Below are 19,553 nucleotides of genomic sequence, written 5' to 3'. Positions count from 1 at the left end.
GTGTGTGTGTGTTTACATGTTCACGTGTGTGTGTGTGCCCAGGTGCACACCCCTGTGTGCACGGTATTTGCACACACACTGTGCACATGTGTTCGGTATTTCCCTGTGCGCACACACCCCCACACCCCTGCAGGCACCTGTACCCACCTGTCCCACAGCTGAACTGGCCCTGATGCCCTGCTGTAAAAGTTGCCCCAGCTCCCTCAGAAATCCCCACAGAGACCCCACCCCAGAGATTCCCCCACTCCTTCCAGAGACCCCCCATCCCCTCCATTATCCCCAGAGACTCCCCCAGCTCCCCCAGAGACCCTCATTCCTCCCCCCATCCCCACACCAGACTCAAAATGAGACCCGGAGCCCCTGGAAAAGGCAATCTGATATAAATAGCGATTTACAAAGAATACAAAAATAGAAGGAGAGGGGGCAGCACCCGAGCCAGCACCCCACAGGACCCCAGAGCCCCCCGAAGCAGAGAACCGTGCAGGAGTTTGCCCGGGGGGTGCGGGGGTCCCGGCAGGAGGGGGGAGCCCTGGAGGTCCCACCTGGGGCCCCCAGCCCGCAGGGTGTGGGAGCTGCCCCCAAGGGGAGGGAAAGTACAAAAAGCGAAAAGTGCATCAATCTACATGTCCTGCCCCGGGGGAGGGACAGCCCCGCAGGGTCCCTGCAGCCCCGGGCACAGACACGGCGTTTGTTCAGCCTTTGGGAGATCCGGGGGGCACTGCTGGGGGGCATGGGGGGGAGGCCAAGCCCCAGGGACCGGGACCTGTGCCAGAGCACCCCCTCTGCACCCCTGAGTGCCCCCAGTAAGACAAACGTGTCCCCTCAACCTGAGCAGGGCGTGGAGACCCTGTCATGCAGCAATGGGGGGTCCCACAGCCCCAGCCCTGCCCCGTGTGGGAAGCCCCAAGGCAGGGGGACACGGGTTCCCCTGGAGGTGAGCTGGGGGCACGAGGGGTCCCCCAGGCAGGGGGCCCGGGCTGGCCCCGCTCCAAGGCACAGGCGGTGAGATCAGCGATGGCTTCAGCCCCGGGGGGATTAAAGCTGGTGTGAGTAACCCGACCCCCCAGCACTGGGGGACGGCAGCGCAGCCGTGGGGCAGGAGGGGCTGGCCCCCCACAGCCGTCCTTCCACACTCCCGGCGGCTCTCAGAGCAGCGATCCCAGTCCCAGCAAGGCACCGATGGGGCAGGAGAGGCTGGGGGGCCCTCTGTGACCCCCAGCTGGTGGTGACAGGGCGAGGGGGTTGGGGCACCTATGCCAGCAGCCCCATGCGGGTGACTTTGGCCGAGAGGAAGGTGTGCAGCACAAAGACGATGGGCTTGGGGCAGGAGTGCAGGTCCAGCGCCTGGGGGGAGATGGAGAGTGGTGTCAGCCCCCCCACATCCCACCGGGGACTGCAGGGCTGGGGGCTCCAACCAGCCAAACCCAGTGAGCCTGGGCAGCCGGGATGCTGCAGGGATGGGGGAAGCAGGAGGAAGCAGGGGCTCCCCTGGAGGAAGATCCCCAAACCAGGGGTCAGCCCGGCTGCCCCCTCCTCACCAGCTCGCCCTCGGGGCCCCCGAAATCCAGGTAGAGGGTCCTGATGCCGTCATCCGCAGACATCTTCAGCCGCTCGTAGGGGTAGCGGAAGAGCACGCTGGAGCCCGGCTCGTCCCGGGAGATGGTGAACCCGCCCTCGTAGTGGATGGAGAGCTGCACCTCCTGCCCGCCCAGCGTGCAGCCTGCGGGCACAGCCGCTGCCGTCAGTCCCGGAGGGGGCCGGGGGCAGCCATGGGGGGCCCAGCACCGCGGCACTCACCCACGGTCACCTCCTTGATGAGCTCGGCGGCGGCGTGGCAGCCCTGCACCAGGACGCGCGTCCAGGCCGACAGGTCGCGGTGGGTCTCCACGCGGAACACGTGCATCTCCACGCCCTGGCGAGAGCCCGTCCGCGTGGCGAACGTCAGCTCCGAGCCCAGCGCGGGCGAGCGGCGCCCGGAGCCAGAGTGCACCAGCCTGCAGGGGAAGGCATGGCCGGAGTCAGGGGTACGATGGCAGTGCTGGCACCGTGTCACCCCGTCACCCCTGCCCTGAGGCACAGCCACGGCCCCCCAGCCCAGCTCACCGGGTGGCCACCAGCGGGTAGCTGTGGCAGGGCGAGGCCCAGGCGTCCCTGGTCCAGGGCATCCCATCATACAGCAGCAGGTCCTTCTCCGTCACTGCCATCAGCACCGGCCGCCACTGCTGCCGCCCGCCGTCCAGGCGTGCCTGCCGGGCACGGGGCACCGTGAGGGGTGCGCCACAGCCCCGGCACCCGGCCCTGAGCCCACGGGCAGATGGAGCCCAAGGCAGTGGTTCCCCATTGCCAGGCAGCATCCACAGCACCCACAGAGATGGGCACAGAGAGCAGTGAGAGCCAGAGTCTCTACCCACATGCCCCATCCCGCCTCCCCTTGGTTTGCCATCCTGGAAACCAAGCTAGGAGCAGCCCCCAGGGGTCCTGCCCACCACACTGCCAGGCTGGCTGCAGCTCTCAGGCAGTAAATTCATGGAATAGGGAGGGTGTGATGAGGGTTTCCATCTGGAAAATCCCAGTGGGAGAAGGGGCTGAGGGCACAGGAAATGCTGCCATCACCGGGGCACAGCTGGATGGGAGAGCAGCAGAGCCAGAGCCCAGGCTGGGCTCTCTGGCTGCATCCACAGCCCCAGTGGCATCCTCGGCACATCCCATTGGCACTGCTGTCCCTGGGAGCCCCCCGGCACATCCCATCAGTGGTACCTGCTCGGCCAGCCAGGCGATGTGCTTCACCTCCCGGCCGCCGGCCGTGGGGCTGCCGGAGCCCAGCGTGGCGTTGAGCTCGGCCAGGACCTGGGGCAGCAGCGCGGTGATGTTGGCGTGCAGGGCGCTGAACCAGGCGTGGGCCGTGGCCGTGTCCCGGCAGCGCAGCACCAGCGTGTTCCGGCTGTCCGGAGAGTGCAGCTCGATCAGCCTGCAGGGGACGGGGACACGGCCAGGGTGGGACACCAGCACTGCCTGGGCCCTGCGCTGCAAACTGGCTGCACTGCTTTGGGGCTTCTGCTGTGCATTTCCACCTGCCAGGGCTTTTAGCACTCATTTTAAGGCAGAGGGGCTGCCAGGGGGCTGAGAGGGAACATGGCATAGCCCTGGCCCTGGCCAAACCCTCTGCAGTGTCCTTCCATAGCTCAGTGGGTGAAGCAGGGGGTCATGGCCTCAGCGAGGGGCAGCCCCTAGCTGTGCCCAGGGTGTCCATGGGGTGCAGGGTCCCTCACACTGGCACTGGTGGGCAGACCCAGTCCTGTCCTGGGGTCTCTGGGGAGCAGGGTCCCCCCCACCGGCGGCCCCTGTCCTCACCTGTTCTCCAGGTCGGGCATGCTGAGGTTCCGGGCAGCAAAGCACATCTTGAGGGGGATCACCTTGCGGTCACGGGGGCCCTGGTGCTGGGGGGACCCCGAGTCCTCGCTGCCACTCAGGCTGGGGGACTGCGGGGCCGCCCCCTCCCACGGCAGGTCTGACACCAGCGATGGCTTCTTGATGTAGGGGGTCACCTCCCGCATGAACTTCACTGTGGGGAGGGGGGCACAGTCAGGCCTGGGGAGGGTCCTGCACCCCACACCTCAGCCCTGTGCCCCAGGGTTGATCTGATAGGGCAATGTGACCCTCCCACACTAAGGCTTGGAGTGTCCTGGGGGGGTCCCACCCTGTCCGGGTCAGGGATGTCCCGAGTGAAGGACAGGGCTGACAGCTCATCCATCCCAGCTGCCGGCGCGGGTGTAGGAAGGGGAAGGCGCCACAGGACAATGGTGCTGGGCAGGAGGTCAGGCTGCAGCCCATCCTGGTCCCATCCCGCCCAGCCAGGGCTGTGCCCGCCAAGTTTCCAGCCCTGCCGGCGATGCTGGGCCGGCCCTGCTGCTCACGCCCCGACGGCAGCCAGAGGAGGAGGAGGAGGGTGTGCAGCCAAGACATCCCGGCTCCACGCGCCTCTCCAGGCCGGGAAGGAAGGAAGGAGGCACCAGCTCCAGCTCCTGCTCCCCCCGGAGTGTCCCAGCCCAGCACCGCCCCGCTGACAGCAGCCCTGGACCCCCGCCCGGCCCCGGCAGCCAAGGCCGAGGGAGGGACGCGCTGGGGACAGAGACGGGGCAGTGAGAGGGAAAACCAAACCAAACAGCAAATAGGCTGCTCAGCACCGGGAAACCAGGGGTGAAAGGATCCTGGAGCCGGCACAATGCCACAGCCAGGCCCTCTGGAGGGGGAGTGACACCGATGGTGGGGCCCAGGCTGTGCTGCTGCCAATCCTTCCCTGCGGGGCTGCGAGTGGGAAGGGGGAGCACGGAAGGGACGGCAGGGATGGAACTGGGCAGGAGACACCGGCCCCCGCCTTCCCGCCGGCTCTGCTGAGCCACGAGGTGCTTGCCCTTGCTGTGGGCAGCACAGGAGTTAATATTAGCTGCTGCCGGCGCGCTGATCCCGGGATTACCGCCGTCCCACACCCCTAATCCCGCTCCGGGCCGGGCGGGGAGCGCCGCGGGCAGCAGCACAGCTCCCGCTGCGGGGCTGCTCGGCAGATGTTTGCCAGATGTGGGCAGCTGCCTCCAGCACGGGGAGGGAGCTCAGCACGCGGGGCTGCAGCTCACAGCGACCCTGCGGTGCAGGCACTGACCCCGGTGCAGTCAGGAGGGTGAGAGGCCAAGCTCGGCAGGAGTGTGGGTGCCCCGTAGTGACCCAGGACTGTGTCCTCATGGTGGGGGCAGCAGAACTGGCTCTGTTTTCAGTGGGATGCATCCATGGTGCAGGCAGGACACGGAGCACCTTGTGCCAGGGGTTGGGGGCACCTGCAACCACCCCTCCTGCTTCTGTGGAGGCGGTGACCAGCACAGAATTGCACTGCCGCCCTGGCAGGGCCAGCACCACCACCCCGGCACAGGCGCTGCCGCCCCACCCACGCTCACCACAGAGGAAGCCCAGCTGTCGCCTGCGCCCCTGGCCTGTCCCGCCGCAGGAAGGCGGCAGCTCCGGCTGCACCACGGCACTGCCGGCTGCACACCGGCCTCACCGGGGCTCACCGAGCCCCTGCAGCCGGCAGGGAACACCACCAGCCTTCCCAAGGCTTGTGCCCGGCCGTGCCCCTGGCAGTGCCCAGGGTCCGCACTGCACCCACAGCTGCCCGCGGGGCGGAAGGGCTCCCTTCCCCCAGGGCAGCCAGCGGGGCCTGTGGGTGCCCGGGGAGGTGCTTGGCGTGGGCCCTGAGGCCAACCCAGCCCCCAGGATGGGTGACACTGACACCAGCCCCACGGAGATGCCGTGCAGGGCTGATGGTTTCCCCTCCACCACTGGCACAGGGCCCAGGAGAAGCTCTGGCACCTGCCAGGGTGGTCATGGCTCCAGGGCTGTGAGGAGGGATGGGGCTGGATGGCACGGCCAGGTCCCCCACCAGCTCCTCTGTGGGCTCTGCTGATAGCAGCTGACCACGGGATGGTCCCACCAGAACCATTGGAGCAGCTGTGCCCAGCACAGTGAGAAAGGAAAGGAAGGGAAAGGAAGGGAAAGAAAAGGAAGAGAAAGTAAGGGAAAGGAAGGGAAGAGGCGTCTGCCACGGCACCCGTGCCCGTGGCGGAAGCGAGGGACAAACACAGCACAGGGCTGGAGCTCCTGTGGGACAGGATCAAACGGCTGGCAGCAGGAGGAAGGACAGGCAGCAGGAGGAAGGACGTGCTGAACCGGGCACGGGGTCCTGTGGGGACCCTCGCTGTGTTCAACAGCAGCCCACGACCACAGCACCAAGCCCGACCCTGCTGCTCCACCTCGGCCCCTGTGGCACCCAGCCGTGCCCAAGCACCTTGAGCCAGCTGTGCCCACACCAGGGAGCCCAGCCATGTCCCCTCGTGCCACTGCAGTGTGCCAGGAGTGTGTGGCAAAGCAGCAGTGCCCATCCCTGTACCGTGCCCAACAGGCACCGTGCCCATGGAGCAGCCTCACACAGCGGGGGACAGACGGACGTGCCAGGACACCAGGACAGTGTGTGTGGCACCACAGCACTGTGGCACAGCCCACCCTGACCTACGGCACGGGGGCTGGTGGCCTCGCCGTGCCCCGTGGCACGAGCCCCGTGCTGTGCCACCGGGCTGGGCAGGTCCTGCCCGAGCTTGTCGGGCTGCTGGGAACAGGAACAGGTCGGGCAGGAGCCGGTGGCTCTGCCGGGCCAGCCCCGAGCCGGCTGTGCTGGGCACAGGGCCCGGGGACACCGAGCCTGCGGGGGCTGAGCCTCAGGGACAGGGGCAGAGCCTGGACCAACGCCCCGGGTCGCAGCCCTCCCTCGGGACACTCAACCAGCCTGGGCATTGCCACCAGGGATAGGGGACAACCTGTTCGGGGGGACGCCACAGCCAGGGGACAAGAAGTCTGTCCTGGGGGACCCCTGATCTGTCTCTGAGGGACCCAAGTCTGTCGTGGAGGAACACAATCAGTGATCACAATCCTGTCCTTGTCCCCAGCTGTGAGGGGTCCCCATCCTGCCACAGAGGGAACAGCCCGAGCAGGGGGGACACCTGCAGTCCCTGTCCCCGTGCCTGGGGGCCCCCCCGTGGCTTTGGGGGGGACACAGAAATGTGCCAGGCGTCCCTGGCGTCCCACACCCGGAAATGGGACCCAAAGGGGGTCCGGGAGGCCGGTGACAGCGGCAGAGAGGTGTGGTGGGAGCCGGTAACGGCGGGGAAGCACCGGGGCGGGGGACAGGAGAACACCGGGGGCCCGCACCGGGGATTCGGGGGGAGAGGAAGGGGTTGAAGCGTTACCTTCAAGGATGACCTCCCTGCCGGCTCTCTTCAGCGCCTGCACAGCTTGATCGTGGGTGGCATCGCGGAGATCGACGCCGTTAACAGCGAGGATGGCGTCGCCTAACCGGAGCGCTCCGCTCCTTTCCGCCGCCAATCCCGGGAAGATCCGTGAGATCAGCACCGGCATCCGATTCTCCCGACCTCCCTTAATGCTGATCCCGAGCCCTCCCGTCTCTGCTTTCACCACCCGCACCCTCCTCACGCCACCGGGTGCCGCCGCCTCCGCGTTGCCGTTCACCACGCCGTTCACCACCGACGGATCGCCGGTCCCCGGTTCCGCCGTTAAGCTCAGCGTTTCCCCGGTCAGTTCCGCCGACACGCGGATCCAGCGCTCCCGCAGGAGCAGCTCCAGCAGCCCCGTTTTACAAGCCCGGGTCCACACGGCCATGCCGCCGCCGCCGCCGCCGCCGCCGGTCACCGGGGAAGGGGCGTGGCCTGGCGGAGGGCGCGGTTTGCGGCCCCGCCCCCGCCCGCATGGCGCGCTGCGGTAGGCTCGGGGGCGCGGGAGGACGGGGTGGGGCCGCCCCGCCCCCACCGCCGCTGCCACCAATCAGAGAGGTGGCGGCTAAGCCGCCGCCGCTGTGATTGGCTGTGGTGAAGGGCGTGGCTTAACAAACCACGCCCCCCCCGCGCCATGTCTGGCGCTGAGATTTGTTTGGCGCGCTGCGATTTATTTCACGAGTTACGCTTTAAATCTCCCGTGTTCTCCGGGGATCCCCGATTTCTCTCCCTCCATCCTCGGGGAATGTCGCTTCCCTGCCCCACGCAACACCTCCAGACCCCCGTCCTTAGGGAATGAGGCTCCCCGGCCCCAGGCAGCACCCACGGACCCACAGGCTCACTGGGGAGAGAGAAGCCAACACTGGGATTAGACACTGTGAGAGAAAGGGGATGGAATTTGGGGTGTCACCTTGTCCTCGCGCCCCGGGGAGGAGAACTGGAAGGATATGAAAATCATGATGACATGATGGTGGAGTGACAACAGGAATGAGCCCTGAGCCTGGGCATGTACACAACAGTGAGGTTTTATTCCTACAGCACCTTAAGAAAATTCTTACAGTGCCCCAGGAAGGCAGCACAGAGACAGTTCCTGAAGCTGGAGTGGCTTCTTCTGCTCTCAGGTGCCAAATTTCTTCTGCTGGACAGGCAGAGGCAGCTGGGTTTTGAAGTCCATGATGGGTCGTTCCACCACAACCAGGCAGTTCTTGTCCAGCAGATCCATGAAGAGCAGTGGCTGCAAGGCAGGAGATGGGAGTCGTGGAATCAGGGAATGGTTTGGGGTGGAAGGGACCTTAAAGGAATCTCATTCCACCCCTTGCCATGGACAGGGACACCCCCCACTGTCCCGGGTTACTCCAAGCCCTGTCCAACCTGGCCTTGGGCACTGCCAGGGATCCAGGGGCAGCCACAGCTGCTCTGGGCACCTGTGCCAGGGCCTGTGCACCCTCCCAGGGAACAATTCCATCCCACTATCCCATCTAACCCTGCCCTCTGGCAGTGGGAGCCATTCCCTGTGTCGTGTCCATACCCTTGTTCCAAGTCCCTCTCCAGAGCTGAGCACCTCCCTGACCCCGCTCCCCAACACCATCACCCACCTGGAACTTCTTGCAGATCTTGAAGGCGTGGAGCTGCCTCTTCCTGGCGGTCTCTGGGAGCTGTTTGAGGGTGCTCTGGTTCATCAGGAGGGCGCTGTCGTCGGGCAGGGGCTGCGGGAGGGCAGCAGGCAGAGCGCGGGTCAGGCTCTGCAGGAGCCCCCCGGCACCCCCAGCCCTCCCGCCCGCTCACCAGGGACTTGTCGAGCACGCAGAGCAGGTAGGTGTCATGGAGCAGGATGTGCGAGGGGTTCTTGGGGTTGAAGGTGATGTGAGTGATGGGTGAGTCCCGCTCCAGCCAGGCGCGGTGCAGCCCCCGGCTCTGCACGGCACGGCTCCAGCTCGTGTACTGCCTCTCGGGGATGCTGAACTCAAACAGCTGCAGGGAGCACAGCAGGGACACGCTCAGGGCTGTCTGCTCCTGCCAGCAGCTCCAGCCAGGGCCGCGAGGCAAGCCAGACAGGGAAGGGAGCAGGACCACGAGAGCTCGACTAGCAGAGCTCCTACCTGCTGGTCCGAGTAGGCAATGACGAGGTTGTTGGTGCTGGGGTGGATGGCGAGGGCAGATACGGCACAGTCATAGTTGGGCACCACGCAGTGATGCTGCAGGAGGGGACAGTGCACTGACAGGACCTGCCAGGGCCACTGCTGACAGCTCTCCCACACACCCACCCTGACCAGAACCTCCAGGACTGCCTCTGACCCCCTTTCCCACACCACACCCACCCCAGCCCTGCTCCAGGGATGCAGTGCCTGCTGAGTTCCCCATCCCGTGTCCCCTAAGGCTGGGGGGTCACTCCCAGGCCCACCTTGAAGCTTTTCAGGTTGTAGATGTGGATGGCCCAGTCTCCACTGACAGCTGCCAGCCAGTGCCCGTCCGCACTCGGTGCCAGCAGGTAAACGGCCTCGGAGCAGCCTGCAGAGAGCCTCGGGCTCAGAGGGGTGCTGGCAGCTCCAAACCTCAGAGACACCCAGCCCCACATGCCCCCTGATTGCCCAGTGCCAGGCCACGAGGGCACAAACACCCCCCGGAGAGACTCACACACCCCTGAGGGCAGGAAAGGGGGACACCCCTCTCTGCACCCGCAGGGGAGGGGGATGCAGAGCCCAGGAACCCCCAGCCCCAGCCCAGCTCCCCCCAGCCCACACCTGAGGGCGGCCGCAGCGTGTGCAGGTGTTTGCAGCCCCCCGGCTCCAGCAGCTGGAAGACGTGGACAGATCCTCGAGCAGAGGCCACGAAGAGGCTCTCGGAGTCGGCAGAGAACTGGAGCTGGTAGGCTGGGGGCAGGAGCTTGGGCACTTTGGGGACCTGGCAGCAGGGAGAACGCAGCTCTGGCAGCCACTCCACTGCCACCCACATCCCCACGAGTGACAGTGGCCAGGCCAGCCCCCGCAGCCCCCCAGCCTCTGACCTTCCTGAGGCTGACGCTGTCTCCGTCGCAGCGGACGCGGTACAGCTGGAAGCGGGAGGCCGTGGAGTAGCCCAGCCAGGTGCCACAGGGTGAGATGGAGCTGCAGTAGATGTGCTCCGGGCCCTGGGAACACCACGGGACTCAGGGAGGCCCAAGGGACCTCCAGAGCCCAGCACACACCCCTCAGCTGCCCCAGGGGCACCCCAGCCCGCTCAGCCCTACCTTGCTCTTGAGCTGCACCAGGTGCTCAGGCATCCGGCACAGGGGAAGGACCTCGCCGTCCTTTCCTGGGGAAGGAACCACACGGACCACCAGTGAGAGTGGGGAAACCACACCGGGCTCTCTGAGCAGCTGGGGATCCTGGGGGAGCGTCCAGACCCTCCCCTGAGGCCCAGGACAGCTCAATCCCAAAATCCTGCTGGCAGCCTGGGCTCTGCCAGGGAGCCAACACCGGAGAGCTGCACCTGTGACTCACCGGTCTCCTCAGTGGAGCCGAGTCTCCAGAGCTCCAGGTACTGGGAGAACTGGAAGAGGAGCAGCCGGGCTTTCCTGGCGCAGGAGACGAGGCGTCGCTGCGTGGAAAAACAGGCAGGATGTGAGGGACACACAGCCGGGCACAACGGGCTGGGGCACAGCCGGAATGCCCTGGGGTGCTGGTGACTCTGAGCAGGGGGAGAGCAGGGAAATCAGGTCCGTGGGATGGGAGCCTGGAGATGGAGACCCAGCAGGACCAGAAAGACCAGCCTGACAACTTGCACTGCTCCTTGGCAGAGCTTCCAGATGTACCAGGAAAGGAGACACAACGGGGCAGAGAAGGGAGCCAGGCACAGGGAAGGAACCCTGGCAGGGTAATGAGGGCACCTGGAGGGGCAGGGAGATCCAGCCCTGCCAGCCCCACCAGCTCCAAGCCCCCAGTCCCTGCACCACTCACGTGGGGGAAGGTGAATTTTCGGAGCGCTGCGTCGTAGCTCTTCTTCTGCACCTTCTCCATCAGCGGGCGGATCACCAGCTGGGCGTCCAGGCCTGGAAGCCAAGCACAGATCAGCCCGGCCGGTACCGGGAGGGCAGACCCTGCCCAGTCCCGGTGCCCCCGGCAGGGCAGTCGTACCCCCAGAGATGAGGGCGGTGGGGCTGTGCGCCACAGCCCGCACGTCATGGCTGTGGAACTGGAAGGGCTTGGTCCGCACCCAGCGCTTCTCCAGCCCACCCAGCCTCATGGGCAGCAGCTGCAGATGGTAGGTGGCCCCGGTCGAAGTGCCCACGATCATGCTGTCCTCCTTCTGCAGAGGGGAAACGGCGCTGTGGGAGCAGACTGGGAACAATAGCAGGGCACTGCCAGGAGGCAGAGTGCAGCAGCTCCTGCTCCCTGTCAACCAGGGGGGACCTGTAGGTGTCACCCACCTGTGACACGGCCAGCGAGAGCACGGCCGAGGTGCTGACAGTGTGGGACTCTGCCAGCGTGCCCTGCTCCCAGTCCCAGAACTGCACCCTCCCAAAGGAGTCGGCGCTGACCACGGTGCCGCTGGACAGGAGGGCGATGGCCCACACCACGCACTCGCGCTTGGCCTTCTCCACGTGGTGGTTCACCATGACCCTCTGCACCGTCTGGCCTGCAGTGCAAGAAGGTTGGGAGGGGCCAGGGGATCCCCCGGTGCCTGGCAGGGCCAGTGGGTGCCGGTGGCCCTGGGGATGGGATGGGATGGGATGGATGGGATGGGATGGGATGGGGCTGCTCCCGGGACAGGAGGTACCTGAAGTGACGTCAATCACACGAAAGAAGTCGATGGAGCCGGCCACGATATGAGTGTCCGAGGGGTGCCAGGACAGGCACAGGACACGGCCTGGGGAGGGAGGGAAGCTCCGTGTGAGAGCCCACAGTCACCGGGACAGCCGGAGGGACGGTGCTGCAGCCAGGACCCACCTTTCCGCCTGTCCAGGTTCCGCTCGAACTGGATCCCCCCAGGAACCACCTGGAAGATCTTGACAGAGCCGTCCTCGCAGCCGATCTGCGGGGGCCGGGATCAGCGCGGGGCTCAGCAGGACCCTCTCCCCGTGCCGCTGGCCCCGGCGCCGCTCCCGGCGGGACTCACCGCCAGCTGGGTGCCGGTGCTGTTGGCCACCATGCTCCAGATGGGTCCCCCGCCGCCATCCAGGCCGCGGGCCGCGCTCAGCCCGGACAGGTCGTACTCGGTGATGTCCCCGCCGAGCCCGGCCCCGAAGAGCCGGTCCCCGGCCGCCCAGCACAGCGACTCCACCGACCGCGCCTCGTGCCCGGGGATCACCTGCGCAGGGACCGGGTCACACCGCGGCACCGGGAGCACCCGGTACCACCCGGTACGCATCGGCAGGGCCAGATAACGCCCGGTACAGCCTCGGTGAGGCCCGACACAGGCCCGGTACAGCCCCGGTGCGGATCCGTAGGGCCAAGCAACGCCTGGACCCGGCTCGACACGGCCCGGCTCGGCTCGGTACAGGCCCAGCACAGGCTCGGTGCCGATCGGAAGGACCAAGCACGCCCCGTACGGGCTCGGTACGCGGCCGGTAGAAGCTCGATAAAGCCCGGTACGGCTCGGTACAGGCCCGGTGCATCCCGTGCCGGCGCCCTCACCTTCTCCTGGAAGTAGTTGGCGGCGAAGTTGTACACCTCGACGGCGCCGTCGGTGCGGGCCAGGGCCAGGCGGGAGCCGCGGGGGTGGCAGGCGAGGCAGCGCACGCCCGCCGGCACCAGCCCGAAGAACCGCACCCGGTGCACCTCGAACTCGCCCATGGCGCTCCGCCGGCCCCGGCGCCGCTTCGCTCCCGCTCCGCTCCCGCTCCGCCCCACGTGCGCGCGGCGCGCCGGAACCGGAGCTGCCCCGGGGCCGCGCGGAACCGGAAGCGGAAGCGGCGGCGGCGCGGCGGGAGATTCGTGCGGGGCCGGCGGCGGGTGCGGTAGCGGAGCCGGGCGGCGGGAGCGGGGCGCGGCGCGGGGCGAGCGCACGGTGCAGGCGGGAGGGGTCCGGCCCCGAGAGACCCGGCCGGGCCGCCCCGGGCCGTCCCCGCCGCACCGGCGCCGCTGGAGGGCACCAGCGCCCCGCGGGACCGGGCGGCGGCACGGGGGGCGCAGGGCCCGGGGGAGGCTGCAGGGCCCGCAGGGGGTCTGGGCCTGGGGGCCTCGGGGAAGGGAAGGGTCTGGGCTCTGGGCATGGCGGCTGCGGCTGGATCTAGGGGGACCTTGGGGGACCGGAGGGCCTGGGGACATTCTATAGGGCCTGGGAGGAGAGGATCTCAGGATCTGTGGGCCCAGAACGGGGTCTGTGGGGCCCGGGGGTGGAAATTCATCCTGGAGCCCCCAGATGGGGAGGGCCAGGGGCTCCTGCTCCCCTCCCCGCTGCCCCTGTCCTGACCGTGTCTCTGCAGCCCCTGGCAGGCCCGGCATGGTGCAGATCGTCATCTCCAGGTGAGCCCCATGGGTCCCGTCCCCGTGGCCCCTGTGCCTGCTGGGGCCCGGGTGACCCTCCCCATGTCTCCCCCAGCGGTGGCACCGGGGCCCTGGCACAGTGGGTGCTGCTGGAGCTGCAGGGCGAGGTGGAGCCCCGGCAGAGCGGGGACCTGGCCGGGAGCCTGCTGGGAGACCTGCACTACACCTGTGAGGTGAGGCTGGACACCAGTGGGACCTGCCTGGGACAGTCCAGCCCAGCCTCACCCTCCGCTCTCCCCAGGGCGTCCCTGTGCTCATCGTGGGTCACCACATCCTCTACGGGAAGGTGGTGCAGCTGGAGAAGCCGTTTGCTGTGCTGGTGAAGCAGGGAGGAGCCTCCCAGCCCAGCCCCGTGGGGCCCCACAGCCACTACTACACCGTTACTGCCCTCATCAAAACCAAACTGCTCTTCAAAACCCGCCCCAAGCCCATCATCACCCACGTGCCGAGGAAGGTCTGAGGGGAAGGATGTGGGCTATGAACTGTGATCTGCTGCTAGAAAAAGCAGCAGGGACTTGGGGAGATCCAGGACCTCATCCCTGTCCTGCACAGGGGACTCTGGCACTGCTGGGTCCTGTGTCTGGGCACCCAGAGCCCTTCCTGGGTCACTTGTCACCCCCAAAATGACTCTTTTCAGAGAGCAACCAAGCTCTTGGCCACAGATGCTGTGGATCACCCCAGGGCCATGGCTTCTGGTAGGTAGGGACCTCCTGTGAGCCTGGGCAGGGGTGTCCCACCCAGGGGCTGTCCACAGTGTGCAGCAGGTCCCAGGGATCCATGGAGCTGCCAGAGTGGAGATGTCTCCTTCCATCCGCTCCCTGCAGCTGTAGGGACACCAGTGCCATGCAGGGACTCAGGACCAACCTCCCTCAAGTTGGGCAGGGGGTTCAGGGACCCTCCCCAAAACACACCACGTGTCCTCACTTCAAGTCTTTATTTCCACAACTCCGTCAGGATATAAAAACCAGCCTTTTCCACCCGAAATATGGAAAAAAATTCCCCTGGCAGGTTCAAAAATAAATAGATTTACAAACCATCTGCAACAATACCAAAGAGCTACAAAAGTCTTCTAAAAAACCTTGTATTAAATTAAACAAAAACCAGCTAAAAGCTCCGTCGTAGAAAGGGGGTTTTATCTAAGTCCTGAAAAAAGGACCCACAGGTGAATTCCCTGGGGAGGGGAAAGTTGGGAAGCACCTTGCCTAAATCCCCATCTCCCTACTGTTGGGAAGGTAGCGGGGTGGGAGTGATGGGGCCGTGGGGTGGCCAGAGCATGACACAGCCCCAGAGGGTCTCCAGCAACGCCCCGGCCGGCACACAGCCCCCCAGTTTTCCCAGTCTCTCCATGCCAGGATCCCCCCCTTGGCTCTTTGGCAAAGCTGAAGCAACCTGCTGCCCTCCTGGAGCAGCCAGACCCCCGAAAGGCCTGGGGGGCTGCCCATGGGTACGTGCCCGCACGCAGCCGTGGGGCAGAGGCAGCACAGCCAGCAGTGCTGGCACCATGCAGACACACTGTGTGTCCTGGGGTGGGGAGTGCTCTAGCACCACGGAGGTGGGACTGAAATCCCTGTAAAAGCACCGAGGGGTGGAAGGTTCTGGAGTGGGGTGTCGGGGAGCGCGGCCAGCAGCGCTCCACACCAGGATGCTCCATAGGGCACAGCTGGGATGTAGCTGGCAGCACCTGGCTGGGTGATGGGCAGCCCTGGCTCAGCTTCTCTGTGGCCAGCTTGGGATGGAAAAAGGAAAGGATAGGAAAAGTTTGCACCTTAATAGAGAATAAAAGCAAGATTTCAAGATCTGATGAGAAATGCCAAGGGTTGGGAGCGCTCAGCGCTGCCCAGCAGCTCCGGGATTGGGAAAAAGGGGCCTGGGGGTGTTCACTCCAGCACGTGGGATCACCCCAGCACCTGATGGTTCCGGGACGGGGAAGAGGGGACGGCGGTGGTTACCCTGACACGTCAGGTGGCCATGGCACCGGGATGACCCTGGCACGGGACCACCCCACGGTCAGACCTCAGTGAAGACCAGCCCACACTGCTCCTGCCTCTTGCCGCAGCGGCGGGCAACGATGGCCAGGTAAAGGGTGAGCAGGGCCACCCAGTAGCAGGCGTAGAGGATGGCACCTGAGACAAGGAAGGCCACCTCGGTCTCGCTGAAGAGGTCCTGGCTGTAGGCGGTGTAGGCCAGCCCGCCCAGCAGCACCGCCACCCACACCGACACTGGCAGCAGCCCCACGAAGTTCACCACGATGGTGCGGCGCCCTGAGGTGCCCCAGCCCGACTTGTTGATGGTGGCAATGGCGAAGATTTTGGCGGGCAGCAGGCTGGACATGTAGAGGAGGGCGTAGAGGGACATGAAGATCATCTCGGCGCTGCCGCGCAGGAAGCAGGCGTAGGTGGCCTTGATGACGCCCACCAGCTGCACCGTCAGCAGGAACAGGAGGATGTTCCAGACGCGGCCGCGGTAGAAGAGCTGGATGACGGTGGCAATGAGGAAGAAGGGGAAGAAGCCGGTGACCACCGACTCGTAGGTCATCCAGAGGTGGTGCTTGTGGAACCAGAGCGCGTTGTAGAGCCACTCGCGGAAGTAGGACTTGCTCCAGCGGGTCTGCTGGTTGAGCCAGCGCAGGTACCGCGTGGGCGTCTCTGTCAGGCACTTGGAGCGAGCCGTGTACTTGGTCCGGTAGCCCAGGCTGAGCACGCGGTTGGTGAGGTGCCGGTCGTCCCCGAAGCTGCACTTGCTGCCCAGGAAGGTCTGGTGGTACCAGTCCTCGAGGAACTGCTGCAGCAGCGCATTGCGGTACATGCCCAGGGGGCCGCTGATGCACTGCACGCACCCAAAGTACGACTGGCACGCGCGCTCCACGTTGAAGGCCATCCAGTACCGCACGCTGCTCAGGAAGGAGAGCCACGAGTCGTACTTGTTCAGGATCTGGGGAGGGGATGGATGTGAGCCCCGGCAGCGCTGCAGCCCCATGGGCCCCCAGCCCTGCCCTCCCTCACGCCAGGGTACCTGGACGTCACCGCCGACGCCGCCGACGTGGGGGTCGGCCTCCAGGATGCGGAGCATCTCGGCGGTGCAGGCGGGGTCCAGCACCGTGTCTGAGTCACACACCTGGGGGCAGAGGGAATGTGGAGCCCCGCTCCCGCCGCCCACGCGCGCCCGGCAGACAGCCCAGCCCACAGCCAGGCAAGCCTGAGCCACGGACGGCGAGACCAGGCAGAGCCCCGGAGACCGGCAGGCGATGGAGGGGAGCAGAGCAGCCGGTGGTACTGGGGCACCGCTGCCCAGGACACCCATCTCTGGCTGCTGACGCTGAGGGAGGACCTGTTCCAGTCACCACATGTGGGGACCTTGCACTTCGTGCAACACTGTCCCACGGGGTGACACCACAGCAAGCCATGTGCTGAGGAGGAGCTGATGGGACACCCTTGGGCAGCAGTCAACACCTCAGCCACCCCAGTGTGTGCAGCCCCCAGCCCTGGTGGCTCTAGGCCAGTGCATGGGGCCAGATCCAGTGCCAGGCACCCAGGTGCTACTGGGGATTCCCGGGGCACCTCTGCCCAGGACGCTCACTGCCCACATCCCCCAGCCCATGCACCCACCTGGATATAGTCCACGGAGTCTCCGAGCGCCCGGAAGGCCGTGTACATCACCTCCCGCTTCCCGCCCCACTTCTGGAGGATGCAGGAGTAGGTGTTGCTGCGGACCAGTGCCTGAACTCGGGCCAGCCCTTCCCGCAGCCCGGCCTCTGTCTCCCCCTCGCCCCAGGCGTGGAAGTTGCTCCTCCAGATGTAGCTGCCGGAGTGCTCGGAGCCCATCACGTCGTGGAAGATATCCAGCATGTAGGTGTCGTCAGGGCCGTTCCCGTCCACCACCATCACCACTTTGAGGTCGGGGAAGGCGATGCGCTTGACGGAGCGTAGGCACTTCGTCAGGTAGTCGGGGTCCTCCTGGAAGGCGGCGATGCAGAGGGCCACGGAGCGCCCCGGCCGCACCGGCTGCCCCTCGCCCCGCATGCGCCGGTGCTCCAGGAAGGCGAAGAGGCTCTGGATGAAGAGGTGCAGCCCCAGGATGGCCCCGTAGAGGCCGAAGGAGAGGTAGTGCTTCTCCGTGTGGATGAACTGGTACCCTGTGACGTAGGCGGCCAGGATTCCCCCCAGCACCGCCACGGCGAAGAGGCTGGTCCCCACGACACGCAGGGCCGTGGAGAGGCTCCCTGGCATCTGGGGGGACACGGGGCGCCATCAGGGCACGGGGACATCCTCCCCATCAGGTCACCCGGAATGCAAAAGCGGGGTGGCCCTGCTCCTCCGCTGCCCCACGGCCACCCTGTCCCTCACCGGCCACTGGTTTGGGGGTGACACCTTCCCAGTGCCTCCGCGGGGCCAGAGGAGGTGCGGGGGTCCCCCACACCCCGCTCTGTGTGTGCCAGGTGAGGTGCAGGGGTCCCAGGTACCCCACCGAGCACGGTGCCAGCACCCCCATCCACCCGAGCAGGAGCACGGCTGCTCGCAGGCGATGGCTGGGCTGGAGGACAGGGAAGGGCACGGGGATGTCAGGGACCGGGTGTCCCCGGGGAAATCACGGCCGCCCAGAGCCCTCCGCCACCCGAGCGTGTGCAGGGGACCCCCGGCTGCGGGGACGGCAGCAGCGAGACCCCCGCCCGCTGCGGGATGGGACGGACAGCGCGGGCAGGACGGGACTGAGGGGAGGCACCGGGACGCGGGCAGGGGGTGCGGGCAGGTCAGGGGTGCCCGAGCACGTGCTGGGGTGCGGGCAGGGCGCGGAGCCAGCCCCAGGGACCCCGGCGGCACCTCCCGGGCAGCCCCCTCCGGCTCCCCCCGGTCCCGCAGCCCCCGGCGCTCCCGGCTCCTCCCGGTCCCGCAGCCCCCGGCGCTCCCGGCTCCCGCTACCCCCGGCCCCGCAGCCTGCGGTGCTGCTGGGCTCCCAGCATCGCGGGGGACCCCGAGCCGGCACCAGCGGGCCGGGAGGGAGGAGGAGGGACCGGGACTCACCGTGGAGGTGCCGGTGGTGGTGGTGCCGCCGCTCCCCACCCGCCGCCGCCGCTGTGCGCCCGGCCCGGCCCGTGCGGCCCCTTTATACCGCGGCGGGGCCGGCACCGCCCGCAGCCCGCGGGGGCCCCGCCCGGCACCGGCACCGGCACCGGCACCGCCGGCACCGCCCCCGGCACCAGCACCGGCACCGGCTCCAGCTCCGCCCGCAACCCCCGGGAACCCGCCCCGCACCGGCAGGACCTGGCACCGGCCCCAGCCCCGCACTGCGGGAGTGATGACCGGCACCGGCAGCACCGGCAGCACCGGCGGCGCCGGCATCAGCAGCACCAGCGCTGCACCGGCACTGGCACCATCACAGGCATTACGGCACGGCTGCTATACCGGCGGCACCGGCAGCGGCTCCGGTGCTGCACCGGAACCGGCATCACCATCACCCGGCACCGGCATCAGGTGCGGGCAGGGCACGGAGCCAGCCCCAGGGACCCCCGGCAGGCGCTCGGGGTGGAGGAGGCACTGGGAGGGTGTCACCCTGTCACCCCCAAGGCAGTGACCGGTGAGGGACAGGGACCGGCCACTCCATCTCCCCCCGCCCCGCTCTTGGGACCCCTCTGATGACACCCACGCGTCACCTTCCTGTCCCACCGTGTGCCCCCGCGGCATAAGCCACCTGTGTCACCCTGTCCCCGTGCCCAGTGGGTGCCAGGGCAGGACCAGGGGCATCCCGAGGACAGCAGCACCTTGTCCCTGTGCTGGCCCGATGGCAGGGGACAACCAGCTCCTGGAGGGGCCATTCCGAGTCTGTAGGAGGCACAGCCACGACTCGGGGCTCAAATTCAGCACTTATGGGTTTTTCAGCCCAGCCGTGTCCTGCTGTGCTGGGAGCTGGGTGTGAGGAAATGCCGAGGCTGGCTCGGAGACTCCGAGCACCAGGAGCTGGGAAAGGGGATCCCTGCAGCAGGAGCACCCCGGCTGGGGACATGGCCAGGACTCCCAGCCTTGCAGGGAAGGGGGTGCTGGACACCCCACACCTGGCAGGACACAGGGCAGGTCCGAAATGGGGCTGTGCACAGTGGGGCTGGGCTGCCAGGGGAGCAAGGGGCCACCAAGCTGGGTCCCTGAGGACTCTGTTCCTCCCACACTGTGGGGTGCAGGAATGGGGCCCTTGGTGCTGCAGCGCTCATGGGGACTGCCCTGCCTGGAGGGAGGAGGTGACTCTGATGTTGGGGTATCCCTGAGCACGC

General features: G+C 67.1%; 4 protein-coding genes across 4 annotated transcripts; 1 reads left to right on the top strand and 3 right to left on the bottom strand.

Moving 5' to 3' along the window:
- Positions 1–363: 363 nt before the first annotated feature.
- SNTB2 (syntrophin beta 2) lies at positions 364–7,306 on the bottom strand. Its single transcript, XM_036390053.2, is given in 8 exon segments — positions 364–1,344; positions 1,539–1,720; positions 1,798–1,994; positions 2,104–2,246; positions 2,758–2,968; positions 3,352–3,562; positions 6,789–7,273; positions 7,275–7,306. Coding segments are annotated over 8 exon segments (1,554 nt in total). The 3' UTR covers positions 364–1,251.
- A 533-nt stretch (positions 7,307–7,839) lies between these two features.
- Positions 7,840–12,631, bottom strand: UTP4 (UTP4 small subunit processome component). Its single transcript, XM_036390680.2, has 16 exons — positions 12,443–12,631; positions 11,925–12,116; positions 11,756–11,840; positions 11,586–11,675; positions 11,236–11,444; positions 10,943–11,114; positions 10,766–10,857; positions 10,310–10,406; positions 10,057–10,121; positions 9,835–9,957; positions 9,572–9,731; positions 9,232–9,338; positions 8,930–9,025; positions 8,616–8,801; positions 8,426–8,536; positions 7,840–8,064 (listed from the first exon to the last, which is right to left on the bottom strand). Exons 1-16 carry the CDS (start codon positions 12,599–12,601, stop codon positions 7,948–7,950), a joined length of 2,061 nt encoding a protein of 686 aa, XP_036246573.1. The 5' UTR covers positions 12,602–12,631; the 3' UTR covers positions 7,840–7,947.
- A 558-nt stretch (positions 12,632–13,189) lies between these two features.
- CHTF8 (chromosome transmission fidelity factor 8) lies at positions 13,190–14,398 on the top strand. The gene is made up of 3 exons (XM_036390059.2): positions 13,190–13,273; positions 13,350–13,467; positions 13,536–14,398. The coding sequence occupies exons 1-3, from the start codon at positions 13,251–13,253 to the stop codon at positions 13,752–13,754; spliced, it is 360 nt and encodes a 119-aa protein (XP_036245952.1). The 5' UTR covers positions 13,190–13,250; the 3' UTR covers positions 13,755–14,398.
- A 625-nt stretch (positions 14,399–15,023) lies between these two features.
- Positions 15,024–17,520, bottom strand: HAS3 (hyaluronan synthase 3). Its single transcript, XM_036390295.1, has 3 exons — positions 16,900–17,520; positions 16,307–16,408; positions 15,024–16,225 (listed from the first exon to the last, which is right to left on the bottom strand). The coding sequence occupies exons 1-3, from the start codon at positions 17,518–17,520 to the stop codon at positions 15,302–15,304; spliced, it is 1,647 nt and encodes a 548-aa protein (XP_036246188.1). The 3' UTR covers positions 15,024–15,301.
- Positions 17,521–19,553: the final 2,033 nt, after the last annotated feature.

The sequence above is a fragment of the Molothrus ater genome, chromosome 12 (assembly GCF_012460135.2).
Source record: "Molothrus ater isolate BHLD 08-10-18 breed brown headed cowbird chromosome 12, BPBGC_Mater_1.1, whole genome shotgun sequence".
Taxonomy (NCBI): Eukaryota; Metazoa; Chordata; class Aves; order Passeriformes; family Icteridae; genus Molothrus; species Molothrus ater.
Note: the sequence above shows the minus strand (reverse complement) of the source record. Positions and strands in the feature narration are given on the sequence as shown.

What these genes read in the sequence shown, in the direction of transcription:
- UTP4 (XM_036390680.2), bottom strand. Translation starts at nt 12,601, where the DNA reads ATGGGCGAGTTCGAGGTGCACCGGGTGCGGTTCTTCGGGCTGGTGCCG. An exon ending in GAAAATTCACCTTCCCCCAC is followed by an intron (nt 10,407 to 10,765) that starts GTGAGTGGTGCA and finishes TTTTCCACGCAG; the next exon opens with CGACGCCTCGTCTCCTGCGC. An exon ending in ACAACCTGAAAAGCTTCAAG is followed by an intron (nt 9,026 to 9,231) that starts GTGGGCCTGGGA and finishes CCCCTCCTGCAG; the next exon opens with CATCACTGCGTGGTGCCCAA.
- CHTF8 (XM_036390059.2), top strand. Translation starts at nt 13,251, where the DNA reads ATGGTGCAGATCGTCATCTCCAG. An exon ending in GTGCAGATCGTCATCTCCAG is followed by an intron (nt 13,274 to 13,349) that starts GTGAGCCCCATG and finishes TGTCTCCCCCAG; the next exon opens with CGGTGGCACCGGGGCCCTGG. An exon ending in ACCTGCACTACACCTGTGAG is followed by an intron (nt 13,468 to 13,535) that starts GTGAGGCTGGAC and finishes CGCTCTCCCCAG; the next exon opens with GGCGTCCCTGTGCTCATCGT.
- HAS3 (XM_036390295.1), bottom strand. Translation starts at nt 17,520, where the DNA reads ATGCCAGGGAGCCTCTCCACGGCCCTGCGTGTCGTGGGGACCAGCCTC. An exon ending in ACTCCGTGGACTATATCCAG is followed by an intron (nt 16,409 to 16,899) that starts GTGGGTGCATGG and finishes CTCTGCCCCCAG; the next exon opens with GTGTGTGACTCAGACACGGT. An exon ending in GCGTCGGCGGTGACGTCCAG is followed by an intron (nt 16,226 to 16,306) that starts GTACCCTGGCGT and finishes TCCCCTCCCCAG; the next exon opens with ATCCTGAACAAGTACGACTC.